This window comes from Penicillium verhagenii (genome assembly GCF_028828195.1).
Source record: "Penicillium verhagenii strain IBT 33310 chromosome Unknown utg000006l_segment0_segment0, whole genome shotgun sequence".
Lineage (NCBI taxonomy): Eukaryota > Fungi > Ascomycota > Eurotiomycetes > Eurotiales > Aspergillaceae > Penicillium > Penicillium verhagenii.
Window position 1 is genome coordinate 495195 of NW_026643170.1, and position 15337 is coordinate 510531.

General features: G+C 48.7%; 4 protein-coding genes across 4 annotated transcripts; 2 read left to right on the forward strand and 2 right to left on the reverse strand.

Annotated features, from left to right (window-relative positions):
• Positions 1–3942: 3942 nt before the first annotated feature.
• On the reverse strand, positions 3943–5709 carry N7466_005603 (uncharacterized protein; the record flags this gene model as incomplete). The annotated part of the gene is made up of 1 exon (XM_057165000.1): positions 3943–5709. The coding sequence occupies one exon, from the start codon at positions 5707–5709 to the stop codon at positions 3943–3945; it is 1767 nt and encodes a 588-aa protein (XP_057020599.1).
• Positions 5710–8074: 2365 nt separating this feature from the next.
• N7466_005604 (putative APSES transcription factor) lies at positions 8075–10308 on the reverse strand (the record flags this gene model as incomplete). Its single annotated transcript, XM_057165001.1, has 3 exons — positions 8075–9897; positions 9988–10174; positions 10276–10308. The coding sequence occupies 3 exons, from the start codon at positions 10306–10308 to the stop codon at positions 8075–8077; spliced, it is 2043 nt and encodes a 680-aa protein (XP_057020600.1).
• A 702-nt stretch (positions 10309–11010) lies between these two features.
• On the forward strand, positions 11011–11447 carry N7466_005605 (NADH dehydrogenase [ubiquinone] 1 beta subcomplex subunit 7; the record flags this gene model as incomplete). The annotated part of the gene is made up of 3 exons (XM_057165002.1): positions 11011–11062; positions 11124–11245; positions 11343–11447. The coding sequence occupies 3 exons, from the start codon at positions 11011–11013 to the stop codon at positions 11445–11447; spliced, it is 279 nt and encodes a 92-aa protein (XP_057020601.1).
• A 978-nt stretch (positions 11448–12425) lies between these two features.
• Positions 12426–14838, forward strand: N7466_005606 (glutamate--cysteine ligase; the record flags this gene model as incomplete). Its single annotated transcript, XM_057165003.1, has 7 exons — positions 12426–12436; positions 12490–12562; positions 12643–12708; positions 12776–12918; positions 12981–13106; positions 13164–13749; positions 13828–14838. The coding sequence occupies 7 exons, from the start codon at positions 12426–12428 to the stop codon at positions 14836–14838; spliced, it is 2016 nt and encodes a 671-aa protein (XP_057020602.1).
• Positions 14839–15337: the final 499 nt, after the last annotated feature.

Below are 15337 nucleotides of genomic sequence, written 5' to 3' on the forward strand. Positions count from 1 at the left end.
CACAAGCAGGCGATCTGAGCAGAGAAAACAAAATAGACAAAAAAGTTTTTATCTGGTCTCTAGGAAGGATACTGACAGCAAGATTACTAATGCATAGTGGACAAGAGACTTTTCTTTCCAAAGCAGAAACGCAAGATATCTGTACTAAGCACAGTGGAGTTGACGCTAGGGAAAGCAGACGCGCAATGTGGGCATCTGCCGTGATCTATAGATAGCCATCAAGGACACGTATACTCTGAATGCATACCCATGTACTATAGAGGGGTTAATTTCAAGGTGAATTTGTCTAGATCAACCCCTTGTTGTGCATATAGCACATTGGATATATGCACTGTTCCTATTCCTGATCAACATGATCCACTGGTTTTCCAAGGCTAGACGGAGTACAATCCAATGTACACCATCGGAAGGGAAGGAAAATCATGCGGGGGACCCCATCTCCGATTGGTTCTTGGGCCTTGAGAAAAGATTTTATAATTGGCGAAACAAATAAGAAACTTTCACGGCCACAGGTAACCACATCAAATGTGGGAACCAGCTGTTCTACTTGTTCTACTCCCGCCACTCTCCAATGACTGATCTATGACCTACGTGCACTTATGTGGGATCTCTCATATAGTACAGATGATACTTGTATATCACATGCCTTGAATTGCAAGAGCCACGCGCGTGTCCATAATGATGTCAATATGTGTCTCAAAGGCAGAGTCTTCCTGCGCGTCATTGTATCACCCACAATCCGGCAAGGGCCAGTTTCCTTGGCAGGCCCCAAGACTCTTTTTTTTTAAAAAAAAAAAAGCTGAGAAAAAACTGGCACCTGCAAGAAGCACTGGTAAACGAATAAGCTTCCGCGGCCCTCCATCCCTCCGGTGCTCAACGGGCCCACAAGATCCACGGATCAACGATCGCTGCATAACTTATACTGTATGTTATCTGGACGATCCCAAGCCGAATGCCCGAAGTTCTACCTAGATCGGCATGCCGAAACGCAAGGCAAAGGGGATTTATTACCATTCTAGATTTTCTCTATAGATTTAAGTGTAGATATCATATTCTGATCAAGCAATCGATCCACTTCCAAAGGTTTTGCATATGTGCTAGGTACGTGTCGAAAAGCAGCAGCTCCACCCCCCTTTTTCCACCCCTCAGATCCGGGATTTGCTACAGAAATGCGACCGCACCACTTTCTTCGTGTCACCCTTTCCTCCTCTCCCCTCCTTTTAGGTCGCACACAGCCCCCATACTGCGGCTGTATGCCCGACACTGAGAGATGCAGGGTCCAAGGTCTAATCTGCCCAGACGTAATCCATAGTGACAGGCGATATCCCACGCCAGGTTCCAAAGTTTCCTCAACAAGCAGGATTGTATCTGAAGATAAGATAAAGCAAAAAAAAAAAGAAAACCTTTCATGAACGATCAATGATAGTGAAAGCGAAATTGTCACCGTTCAAATGTTGCTTTACAACCATGTATGGAAACGGATGTTTTGATCTTTCCTTCCGGAGTCCGGTACCTCCATGGATGATTCTAGATCTCTAAAACTCTATTTAAACTTGGGCACGAACCATGGATTCGTTCATGACTGTTCCCTCATTCGGACACGATCTATAGGAACCCATAAACACAATGTTCGTTGACTATCCCCGAACGACATACATAGCCCAGGTATGATGTCTATGGAAAGAACAGGACTGTGCCCAGGTGGTGGGTCGCATTCGCATTCACATTCACCAAAGCAAGCACTAGTACCCAGGTCACATCCCAGGTCACATTGACTGAGAATTCCCTATCGTTTTTTTTTTTATCAAACCCCTCTCGAGTTGGTGAGCCAAGGTCTGCAAGGAATGTAAGCGAAGAGGTTGATCTCCATAAAAGAGAATTTTGGAATCACGTTTGCCAAAGCCTAAGCTCCATTTCATACCGATCGTTTCAGTATTAGCCACTTTGAGTTCTCCGAATGGTTCTAGATCTTCATATCTAGGTAGCCTTTTGATTCTAATTTTGGGTCACAGGTGTAGGAGAACCTAATTCTTCTTCTCTAGGATATTCAAGGCACCATTTGGGGTAGATCTGAGGGTGGGCAGTGGTTGGGAAACCAGAAACTATGTAAATTTCAAATGTTAGATTCGAGGGAAATATTATTCTCCATTGGGAAGGAGTCTTTGACTTTGTATATCGAGATGAGGAGTTTGACTTCCCATGTCAGTCACCCTAGCGCAACCTTGGAAGCTCCGGGAAACTCGGGAGGTTAAGGTTGCGCGTCCCAGTGACAAGGTCTTGGGCTTCCAACGCCTCAGAGCCTATATTTTTAATTCCTTTTGGTAAGAGCCCTGGAGTCAAAGGAGGCTTTCCAAGGAACACAAAACACAATTAACTCTTGTTGCCATAACGACGAGCCAAATATCAAATACGTCCACGGATTATTTCCAAGGTTCCGGAAAAAGAAGATTGAAAATTCTATGTACCAACATTGAACGAGTCTTCAATACTGGCAGGAGGGAGTAATAATACTACATTCCCCTTCAGATATCTATATCATATCACACCCCACCCTTAGAAGCTTGAAAGAAACCTTGGGACATTTAAGTCCTAAGTTTACCGATATTTGAGCCGAGACCCCTGCCTCATCTGGTAATTGATCTTGCATGATGCATCTGTCATCCGAAAAAATGGATCTGGTATGGTCACTACAGACTTGCCATGCTTACTTCAAGGTTGTGTTGCTACCACGGGTACTAGAGTGTTCGTTCCACGTGGGTTTCGTTCTGGAACAGGTCTATCTACCATTGGCCTAGTCAAATCCTGCTTTGTACCTACTGGGTACTCCATGTAGACCTTGGGATTAATGAAATTCTTTTCCAATCTTGCAGGTATATGGCCCTCCAGGGCTATGATATCATGTTGCCGAATCGCGGAACCCGTGACGAAATCTGGTATGAAAGCCAACATTGAAACTCATGACTGAAGAACTTTGGAATGATGGGGGTACAGTACATACATACTACATCTATACATGTGGACATATTCAAACGTATGTTCAAATCTTTATACTACAGATAGCAACGGGTACCTACAGACCGCACATGCACATGTGCATGGATCAGATACTAACATTGAACCTTGGAAGCCAGTACCTACAAGGTATTAAGTAGTAGTAGATAACATTCAAATGAATGGATATAGAAATGCCACGGGTTGCCTACCTGGAAATGGCACCAGTCTCCCTAGTGAGTTAGTAGGTTCACTTAGTAACATTGCTCAGGCCCCAGGGCACCGTGAAGTAGAGCCTTGGGAGTAGCCTTGAAGATGTGCACTACGAATTTGTGACTGAATCAATCCTGTCATAGGTTTACAATAGCGCGCATACGTAGGAACTACCAAGAAAACAGTCATCCGTCAGCTGTAAAGCTAGTTTATTGCAGTAATAGGCCCTAATACTACAAGGACCGAGTCTTGTCGAGTGCTTGCACATAACCGGATGTGCAAAACAGAAGCCCGATTAAGAAAAAAAAAAAGAGGGAACAGATGGAGACGAAGGACGGCCACGTCCGTCTCTTTCGTTCCAATGTCAAACCTCGCGGGCATCGACATGGGAATAAAGATAGATTAGGTTCCGTCAACGACATGACGCAGATGTCCAGAACAACGGTGTCAAAAAAGGAACCAGGAAAAGTAAACACCCCGGTAAGGAAAGTGTGAAAGGGGAAGAGAAGAGAAGGGGGTAGAAAATAAGTCGTTGTAGACTGATCTCAGTCTTTCATCAAGCGCGCATCAAGGCTGACAAGATCGAAGTTGCCAGTGATAAGAGAATAACAGAATGAATGTCAAGAGCCAGTGGGCTTTCAAAAATGGAAGGGGCACTAAGAGATAAAAATAAAGACGGCCCATCGAACAAAGAAAGAATAGAAAAGGTCATACGTCGCTGTCACATGATGTTGGGCATTACATGAGAGGGGTCTTACGCTTCTCAGCGCTCGACAACACAAGCATTGGCGTCTTGCGACGCTCCGGTGCTTGAGTGGCTTGCCCTTGACCCGCGACCACAGATGCCACGGATGGAGACGAAGTGCCCGAAGTGCTCGTTGGCGAATAATCCTGCTCCGCGCGAGCCTCTGCAAACTTGGCAGAGAAGTATCCATCTTCGCTTGTAGGCGTGACATTAAGGAAAGGACTCTCCGGAGACCTCCGGCTGGTCTTTTCCTTGCGCTCAGAGCCGATTGCACCGTTGGCAGCGGCGCGCAGGCTGCCCAAGCTGGGCTTACTGGAAAGGCTACCGCTGCGTACGGTGGCGTCATCGCCATCTGAAAAGGTAAACTCCTTCTCACTTGCCGGAGTGTTGGTGCCCCCACTGCTGTTGTACCCATAGCTGCGCGTATCCCCACGGCGCTCAATCCCAGCGCGAACGAGGTTGTGAACAGCACGGCGGCGCTGGCGGGTAGCAAAGTTTTTACTTCCTTCGTGCTGAGAAGTGGGCTTGGCCACGAGATCCTCAAGCGAGGGAGGGCCACGAGGCTGGCGGATCGGATGCTCACCAGCACGACCCTGACCGGGCCCAAAGGTTCCAGTGGCTGGGGTAGGAGGGAAAACAGCCGATCGAGCGCCAGTACCAGCACCAGCATTGGCCTTGTTCGTATCGATAGTTGTCTTCAGCGTAGGGTTGAATGATGGAGACTTCCGGTGGTTGCGACGGAAAGCACTGGCAGAAGACTCAATGGGCGGGGAAGGAGTACCACTGGGAGGAGAGACTGGCTGAGGGGAATACATCTGCGACGGGGTGGAGTCGGCAGGTGGGGAGATCTCCGCACGAAATTGAGGAACTTGCGTGTCTGACTGGTTTCCATGGTATGCCAAATGGTCTTCCTGAGCGCTGTTGTCCATTATGTAGCTCTGCTGGCCAGTCATAGGGTTGTAAACAGAAAACAGGCCAGGCTGACTGGGAACAGGTTGCACAATTGGCTGCATACCCTGCTGGAGCTGTTGCTGGTAGTACCCAATGCCGGGCATAAGCGACTGCATCTGCTGTTGTTGATGGGACATCCCCAAGTTAAGGCCCTGAAACTGCTGGGCTGCCGCGGTAACGCTGATGAGCTGCTGCTGAAGGCGCTGTTGTTGTGCGGCAAGGAATAGATTGGTGGACATGAGCTCTGCGTAGAGATTTTCGTCCATCAACTCGCCCCCACCGATATCAATCATTGGTGGCGCAAGCACTTGCTCCGGCATTGTGTACATCAAGCGTTCCCGTTCCCGCTCTCGTTCAAGTTCCCATTCCCGTTCCCGTTCGCGGATTTGGCGCTGGATGTGCTGCTGCTGCTGCTGAAGTTGATAGGCGTTCATGCCGTTATTCGAAGAGAACGCGTGCTGCGGGAATCCAGCTCCCGTGGCAGTCTGAGGGACGCGATCGGCACCTCGGTTGGCAGGTGTCCGACCACTCTCCATAGCATAACGCTGCTGCTGAGAAGGGATAGTAGCAGATTTGGGAGCTGTTCGGAGACCAGCTAGAAGATGCGATCGACTGGTACGCGGAGTTGAGATCGAGGCGGATGCCTGAGACTCGTCGATGGTTGCGACCTGTGGAGGCACACTTAGGCGTTTGATGTGAGAGCCCTTCCCACGGGACGCGAAGCCGGAGCCAGGGACCCCGAGGGAGCTGCCATCATTGAAGGAGTTGTTGTAGGTCATTTGAGCAAGACCGCCAGCGTCCATACTCATTGTTCGTAAAGTGAGATGGTGTGTGAAGGAGGGTATGTGCAAAACTGAGCGAAGGGTGAGTCGCGTTCAAAATATCCGTAACGCGGATCGAGAGCTTGGGATCAACCGCTAAGCTCAAACTTTCTCAGGTGATTAGAGATTAGAAAGTCTAAGTTCAAGAAGGGTATGCCGAAACTGAGGTTAATGAAACTTTCAGATGCGAAGTGAGAAAACGCTGTTTTGCTAGGCGCGATTTCTTGAGCCTCAAATTTCGTCAGAGTCAATTTTCTCCAAGCAGAATTGAAGGTCACGGACCACAAGCGAAGGTATGCAAGTTTGAAGGACAGACTCAATAGAGACAGCAAAAACGCGATGCCAAGATTATCAAGCTGTACAAGGTATTTCTTTTTTTTTCTCTTCACTCTCGAGGTCGGAAGCCGAGGGTCGTTTCGAAGCGTGGTAGGTGCGGACGAAATGGTGGGAGGTGAATTAGGCGAATATGTGAAATGAAGTCTCTCAGGGAGCACTGGAAGAAAAGTATGGGAGATGCTCTGCAAGTCCCTGATGAAGTGAAGATAGAGCGAGGTGGTGCGGGTAACGGCGAACTCGGGAGAAATAGAGGTCCTGAAACACGACCAGCTGGCAAGGCACCACAAGTGAGATTCGACGAGTGGCGAGAAGGACGAAACAGAAATGGCCCCAGGCACAGTGATGCAAATACGGGATGCGAATATTGTGGAGGGGGGGGGGCAAAGTAATATTGACAATCGAATCGAATCTCAGGAATCTCCAAGCGCTTTTTCTTCAGGGGCGGAATGAATCGGACGAAGTGAGTTGTAGTTGAGAGAAGATACTTTTTTTTGTATTATGAAATTTTCTGGTTCCCAAATGACGACGCGAGCCGCAGAGAATGAAAGAATGCGAAGAAAAAAAAAAAGAAAGAAGGATGGTTGGGGAGAAGGAAGAAGAGAAGTTGAAGAAGAACAGTGCGGATGATGTGGGGAATTAATGTTTTTCGTGCCTCAGGCACACAGCGTCGCGCGACTCTCGGCTCAAGTCTTGGGAGTAGAGAAATGGCCGTCGTATTATATCGAGGCTCAAATCACAGGATACAAAAAGTCTTATTAATAATGGTAATGCTTTGCTATACATTCAGCTGAGATCTGGTTTTCTTCTTCTCTGCTCTCACCTGGGGGAAATCGATGATTTGGGGTCCAGCACCCAATCACCAACGAATACACGCCTTGGAAGGTGATGAGCCCATCATAGCCCAGAGCTCCCCGTCACATCCCCTGTGGTTTCATTGGCTCAGGGCAGCTAGCGTCCACCGACATGTCCGCCTCTTCGTCTCATATCGCCCCTGGAGCCGCCCGGCGTTGGTGCCAAGCCCCTCAACCTGCAGCCAATAGATGCGCATTAACCGCCTGACGGGGCCTTTCCGACGTGCGATGTGGCAAGGCTTGAAGGTTGAGCGGGAATCATTTCATGCATTGAAAGGAAATTGTGGGTCATAGCTTCTTCTTTGTGCGGTGGGCTATGTGGGACGTTTGTCAATGGCGATTGTTTTTCGCTTGGAGACGATTCAAGAAGATTGAAGGGGCCCTAGCGTGATTATGATCTACGCCCATGCTGCCGATCCGTGTCAGTCAAAATCCCTCCTTTTCTCCGTGTCAATGCACTTTAAGCTAGTGGTACGATCATGATATTCGAAAGAAGCTTGCAGCCTTAGCATATTTGCATCTCCTGTGGTTAATAGTGACGGTGATGATCACAATGATTATAGTAAAGAACAACGATCATAGCATTAATGGTGATGATATTCATTTGTGACACCTTGACAGGTCACAAGGGTCGAGAAGGCCGTAATAAAATATGGACAAGAAGAATCAAGGGTATGAAGGAGACATCGCTGCATGAGATGGTTATCAGACTCGGCTGGCAGTGTAGTCCATGCCATTTGTTAGGATCAACGGGCCGAAACGAGCAACCAGGTCATAGCAACGAAGACTGTAACAAATACAAGTGCCCCGGGTAGGAAACAGGCAGATAGAGTCAAGCAGGTGGCAGAAGATCTGAATCCAGGAAACGCTGGCTGAAATGAAAACTACTAGAGACAGCTGGCAGTGTATTCCCAAACGCCTGTTGTGATCAATCGACCGAAACGGGCAACCAAATCACACGAGATCAAAGCACGAACACAGTGATTGAATCGTTCAAGACCAAAGTCGCGCTTTCGATCAATGACTTTTAGAAAGCAAATCTTAGGCCTGGCAGAGAGAAAGATGAGAGGCATCGGAGGGGAAGGGGAAAGGGAAGGGGGAAGGGGGGTATCTGCTACTAGACTTGAAGTGAGCAAGCCAGAAGGATAATAAGAGACAAACAAAAGCTATTGGAAGAAACCATCTTCAATGTTATCCTGCCCGTTAGATGGTCCTTTGCCATTCAAGCGGTCAAATTCGAGTTCTGCGGCAAGTTCAGACGCCATTGGGTCCAGTTCTTCCTCTTTTAAACCAGTGGCCAGAGTCACTAGTTTACGGTGCACATCAAACTTGGTGCTCACACCTGCATCTGCGGTCTGCTGTGCAAGACCTTTGACTGCTTCACAGCGCCGCGAGTGCGCAAGGAGGAGTTGACGTGTAATTTGGTATTTTTCGGTGGCAGTTTCCACACCCTGAGAGGATGAATCTGTGGATAAGACTGATGCGCTCAAGAAATTCTGCAGACGACTGTGATGGTCATGCTCAACCAGAGACTTGTACCTGATCTGCGCTTCACCCAGAACGCTCAACTCGCTATCGATGGGCGCCTCGGCCTCCTTGTAGGTCAGCATAGACATCTGTTTGCGAATGTTGTCCCGATCCAACTCAAGTTGTCGATGCAGTGCTTCTGGGTTGGCAATGTCGGTTGACTCTCGCTGAGAGGTTTGGGGGTCGCCGTAGGTCAACCCAAGTCTCTTGTTGGCGTCGGCCATAATCGCACCAATCTTGGAAAGCAGGTCTGAGTTTGCAGCAGAATCAACTTGCTGTGATGTGATGGACATGTGGTCCGAAGGCATCGGGGCAGTAAGTTCTCCATCTATCTGGTCGTTGGCCATGGCAATAGACGACGTGGCAACCGGTGCTTCAGCCTCGATATTAGATCGTTGAGCGATTTGGCTGGCAGTCTCGCCTTTTTTGTTTACGAGATGCATGGTTCGTGGGCAATGCGCTACCAGCATATTCACTAGGTGGAATGCCCCGTTGCGAGCAGCCACAAGGGCGGCCGTGTCACCGTTGTTGTCCTGGCAAGCTAACAGCAAGTCGACCTCATCTGAAGACAGGTTGTTGCATATCTTATCGAGGAGGATATCGCAATAATACTTGGAGCTCTTCCACTTGCCTTTGCTCCTTGTGGTCTCTGCAACGTGGTGAAAGATAGTAGCCCCAAACCAGTCACGGAATGCGACACTGTCCAACAGGACATCAAGCAGAGCGCCGAAAGTCCGTTTTTCGTAGTTATTGGTAAACAACACAGCGCGAACGAGAGGGGTTTCTTCATGAATGGAGAGTGAGAAAATAGTCGCTCCTCGACGAAGTAGATCTTGAACAATCTGTAAGTCGCCCATGGCGCAGGCCCAGTGCAGGGCCGTATTGCCCGAATCATCAATGGGTCGATCAATTTGGAAATTGGCGGGAGGGACTGGAGGGTGAATGCGCGTCGCTTGGGGGGCGTCGCCGACGGTCATGAAGTAGTCGAGCAATTGATCGCCATACATGACGTGTTCCTGTTCGTGTACACTCATTATGGGCCCTTGATTAGTCCCACGCTTGCGCTTTCGTCCCCCATGTTGCGACAAGTGCGCATCTTCATCGGCCATCATGGATGATGAGTCGAGCGTTGTATGTTCAACGGACTCATTGTCGTCGAAACCGGCGCCCATGTCGTATTCTTCGTGAGGAATTGTTGGTTGATCACGGGGGAGGGTTGGAGGACCCATCACAGAGAAGGCCTCCGCCGCAGCAGTAGCGGCGGCAGCGGCAGCGGCTGTTGTGGCAGCGGTGTCTTTCTTTGATTTTCGTGGTGCCCGTGGTTTGGAAGACGCGGACGCGTGCTTGGGGGCAGGTGGCGGACTGTGTTCACCAGCGACGTAATCGAAGATGGGCGCCAACTTGGTGAGAACATTGTTCCGCTCTGCTAACAAACGAGCCTCTTGGAGGGGTATCCAGGTTCCTTCGCGGAGCAGAAATGTTAGCAAACTCCCCTCAATTGTTTTTGGGGCGGTGATTCAGTGGAAATTGTTTTTGCTCCCACCTCACGTACCCTGGTACTTTCCATAGCCGCCTTGCACCTTCTCATGCTCTCCTTTTTGAATTTCTCGTTCCAGAATTCGAGTCCTGGCAGGCTTGTCAAAGCCTGCAGCTTTGAGAACATGTGTAGCATTCACCCAATCATCATGCCTCCGCCGCATAATACTTTCGCCATCTAGCTTGAATTCATACACTGGTATCTAGAGAAAGAACCATTAGTGCTATCGCTAAAGGAAGAATAAGGTCGGAAAATCTCGCCAAACAAGCTAAGGATCAAATCAGGATGGGACATAGAACTCACCTGGCTGTAAGTGGCCGAGTAGATGGAATCCATCTTGTCTATGGTACCTATTACCTAGGTAGGTATCCTTGTGCGGTTTACCTGCTAGGTAGTAGAATCGAGACGTAACGCCGTTACGACGTAAGGAGGCAAGGTGAAATGACACACACCCTGATACACCAGGAAACCCTCTGAATAACTCAAGTATGGGCAACGAGGCTACAGCGCGGGATGTATCGATGATTTTTGCGACAAATTTGGGCCGGGCATGAGGCAAAGTGAGGTGGAGGATTGGGGTATTGAAGAAATGTGAAAGAGGATGGGCTCTGATAGTAGTTACAGAGTAGGCGATATGGCGAACATATATAAAGGAAAGATCTAGAAAGTGTACTGGAGTTAATAAATATACACTCGATTTTCTGCAGGCACCAACATATTTCAATTGTACTGACAGTAAGGAACGATTTGCCAGTGAATGAGCTCTGGCATTGACGTTACGCGCAAAGACGCGATAAGTCAATATACCGCGTAAAGTGGATTTGCACATGCTAACCGGATTGGGAATGTTACATAATCACCACCAAACTAATCTGTCAGTCACGTGAGTATCATCCAATCACGTGTGTTTTATATCACATGACTAGGTATCCGCGAGCAAACGAGGTATCTCAGGTTGAACGCCAGTCTAGGTCTTCACCACTTGCGCCTCCCCCCCCCCTCCACCCTCCCGTCTCAACCACATCAATTTTCGTCACGATGACTATTGTCGAGTCGGTCAAAAGTGCTGTGGGTCTTGCGGACACCTCCGGTATGAATCCAGTCCATTGAGCCTCGTCAAACTAAGAAGCTAATCACCATGCCCGAATCAGCTACCCGCCAGGAGATGTCCGAGGCCCGTCTCCCCATGCAATATCGCGATTCATGTGCACACCTTTTGATCCCTCTGAACCGGTGCCGACAAGCAGAGTACTACCTTCCGTGGAAGTGTGAGGTATGGTCAAGTTCCATCCTGCGCCCCCGAATATTAAGACTTGACCAGGCGCATTTCTGAAGTGCATTCCCGCTAACTTGCTTCTCCCTGCAACTAGAATGAGCGCCACACTTACGAGAAGTGCCAGTATGACGAATTTAAGAAGCGGGTGGCCAAGATGGATGAGCTGCGTGCTGCTAAGGACGGTGCCCGCAGCAACTAAGCTTGTCAATTGTGCTGTTGCGTGTTTCTGTGAGAGCTGCTGGATAATCAGTAGGCTATGTACATATTTTATATCTCGAGACTGCTCATGGACTGCCTTTTACGGCGTTAAGGACCTTGGTCTTTCCCCCTCGCGCTATACCTGGAGTGGAGAACGACGAGTTCACCACGATGAGCTTGCTTTGATTTGTTCGTTGTCTATGTCATTAACTGGCAGCAACTCCCCTCGCTGTTCAATACTGGTTCCGAGGATCGGACATATTATACGGGGTGGAGGCCGCACCAAAGTATGTTAGTTGCGTCGAGACCGCTATTCGTGAGCGGCACCAGCGGTTACGAGGGATTTGTCAGCCACAGTATTAGTGCCACTTGTTTGCATTAGTGGTGGCTTGCAGATCCAACCGCATTCTGCAGGGGGTTTAGTTGCCCAAGCATGCGACTGGAACAGTGTTATGAGATGGTCTGGGGTCAGCAATGGTGTGGCGCTTGTTACTTTGCAGGGATCTAGTCAGCTGGTATTCCATAAGACCAGGGTGAGAATTGCTCATCCATGTATAGATACTTGGACAGATCATAGACTCGGAAGGATACTTATAGTTAGAGAGCTCCTGAAACAAAATCTCTACTGAGATAGATGTTGTTCAAGATCGAATAATCAATGTAATAATCAACAGTAATCGGCATCACCTGATTGCTTAGAAATCCAGAATCTTATCGCCGAGATCTTGCCCCGCCGGGAACCGTTACGGCAAAAATTCCCCCTCAATGCAAGAATTTGAAAGAACCGGTCGGAAAAGGCCCATGCGCGGCTTGACTTGAAGTTCTTCTAGACAACTTCGTCCAGTTCTTTACTCTCTTCTCTCATATATCCCGGGCTTTGGACCTGTCGTGGGTCGAGGGCACCTTCCTATCTAATCGTCTTTCCGGCTTTGATCGGCACCACCTGCATTGGGAACCGGAAGGGAAAATACTTGCAACAATGGGACTGCTGTATGCGACTTGACACTTTGTGGAGCCCGTGGAAAGTTACTGACTTATTCTAGTGCTCTTGGAACTCCCCTCGAATGGCCCGAGGCCAAAAAGAAGGCTCACCAGGTGCGCGAGTGGGGAATTGAGGTATGAACAAAATTGCTGGGACAAATCGGCAGATCTGTTGATCTTCGTCGAAATGGTCATGAATCTGACCGTCTATGCAGCAACTTCTGGCGAATTGGCGTCGAGCGCGAGGCAAGGAACGTGACGTTCTCCTGTGGGGCGACGAGGTACGATCAGCAAGCAAACTATATTGGTCTGAAAGTTTGCTTACATCTTCCTCTTGTGTGTTACTAGGTCGAATATCTTGTGGTCTCTCTCGATGATGCAGCCAAGAAAGCTCGACTATCCTTGGCTCAAGCCGAAATTCTGAAGTCGCTCGCCCGAGACGAAGCTCTGTGGCAAGCCGGTTCGTCCGAGAACGACAGCAATGGGGAACAGTAAGTGGCCATACAAGTATGTACCTCAAGAAATATGGACAAGGCCTCTGATGGTTCATTAGCGCTGGTGAAGATCCTCCGCATTTCCACCCCGAGTTTGGGCGGTTCATGCTTGAGGCCACTCCTGGAAGCCCATGGGGCATTGGGTTCAAAGATCTGTTGAAAGTGGAGTCCAATATGAAATGGCGGTAAGTTACTTTGTTCTGGACCTTCGAGTTAAGAGCACGTGTGCTAACTTTCTCAAGACGAGAGGTTGCCAAAGCACACATGGCGCCCAATGAATCGCCCATAACCTTAACAACATTCCCTCGGCTGGGGACGAAGGACGATTACATTCAGCCTTATTATCCCCCATCTGGGCCAGCTCTTCGCTCACAATTTGTGCCTGATGAGATTGCCAACCCACATATCCGATTTCCCACATTGGCGGCCAACATTCGTTCCCGGCGAGGACGCAAGGTTGAATTAAACGTCCCGATTTTCAAGGATCGGAACACCCCTTCGCCCTTTAAGGACCCCACCGTCAACTATGATCTGCATCTTTGGCCGGAAGATGATGATGTCCGAAACGGTGCTGCAAAGGATGACCATGTCTACATGGACGCCATGGCTTTTGGTATGGGTAGCTGCTGCTTGCAGATCACCTTCCAGGCAAAGAACATGACTGAAGGCAGAAGGCTGTATGATCAGTTGAGCCCACTTGGGCCAATTCTTTTGGCTCTTACAGCGGCCACGCCAATTTACAAGGGATTCCTTGTAGATACAGATGTGCGATGGAACCAGATTAGCGGGGCAGTGGATGATAGAACTCCTGAAGAACTCGGAGAAGCTGTGAGTGCCTTGTTCCCTTCAAAAAAAATTGGCCCAACATGGAATTGTTATTTTTTTGCTGACATTGCTCTTTGATAGCCCCTTAAAAATGACCGATGGAGGATTCCGAAGTCCAGATACGCTTCTAACTCGACTTATATCTCTGAAGACCCTCGGTTGCGGAAGGAATACTTTGACCCAGATTTGGTCGTTGACCAAGATATTAAAAAGCGACTAATGGACGGTGGCATGGATGACCTACTTGCCACACATTTTGCCCATCTTTTCATTCGTGATCCGCTAGTGATCTTCTCTGAAGACCTCGAGGAACTCGACTTGAGCAAGGGTGACCATTTCGAGAACCTCCAGTCCACAAATTGGCAACACATGCGCTTCAAGCCCCCGCCATCGGAGAAGGACGACATTGGCTGGCGAGTTGAGTTCCGCTCCATGGAAATCCAAATTACCGATTTTGAAAATGCGGCGTTCAGCATCTTCATCGTTCTCGTTACCCGTGCCATATTGAGCTTTGACCTTAACTTCTACATACCCATTCAACGTACCACAGAGAACATGGAGACTGCTCATGCTCGCAATGCGGTTCTCGATCATAAGTTCTACTTCCGCAAAGATCCTTTCTCGGCGCGAGCCCCGAAGGTTCCCGCCCAGCAGTCTTCAAACGGCAGCACATTTTCCTCTACAACATCTTCGGCTGTCAACACGCCACCTCCATCCCCTCCTCTTGGTCCGGTCGAGGTTGAATATGAGTTGATGACCATTTCCGATATCATTAATGGCTGCACAGATGGCTCGTTCCCTGGTCTCATTCCACTTGTGGAGTCGTACTTGAACAGTGTCAATGTGGACGTCGAGACCCGTTGCTTCCTTGCAAGCTACCTTGATCTTATCCGCAAACGTGCAGACGGCACTCTGTGGACTGGAGCTCGCTGGATTCGTGAGTTTGTAGCCAAGCACCCAAGCTACAAGCATGACAGTGTTGTGTCCGAAGAGATCACCTACGATCTTATCAAGGCGGTTGAAGAGGTGACTATGAAGGAAGGCCGGAACGGATCTGTCGGCTGGGAGCTCCTTCGAGGCAAAAAGATTTAAATAGAACTCTCCTTACATCCACTAGTGTAGATAGATAATGTCCGGGGTGGGGTCGAGTTACATTTTAGACATGATGACTTTGATTTGCACATATTTTAGCAGTATCCGGGGGGCAGCCCTCTTGGTTCTTTATTGATCATTCAATTTCAAACTGCCATTCAAATCTTCCATTGAAATGCTCTGCTATCTCATTAAACTCTCGATTCTTCTTTTCCCTGGACATATCCACATGTCAGAACCATTCCAAGTAAAATCTCCTGCGGAGAACTGAAATCTATATCATCCGTACGACGCTGACTTTAAATCTGAGGTTTCATAGAGATCGAATGGACGTGATACAGCATGCAATCAACGGAGCCACATTGCAACCGTTGCAACCGTCCACACACGGAACAGCCGAAGTTGATCAACAATTCACACTTTGGGCAACATCTTCAAACTATCAAAGCACGAAATGGCACACTACAACCTTCCACCCCATATAGTTTCCAATGAATTG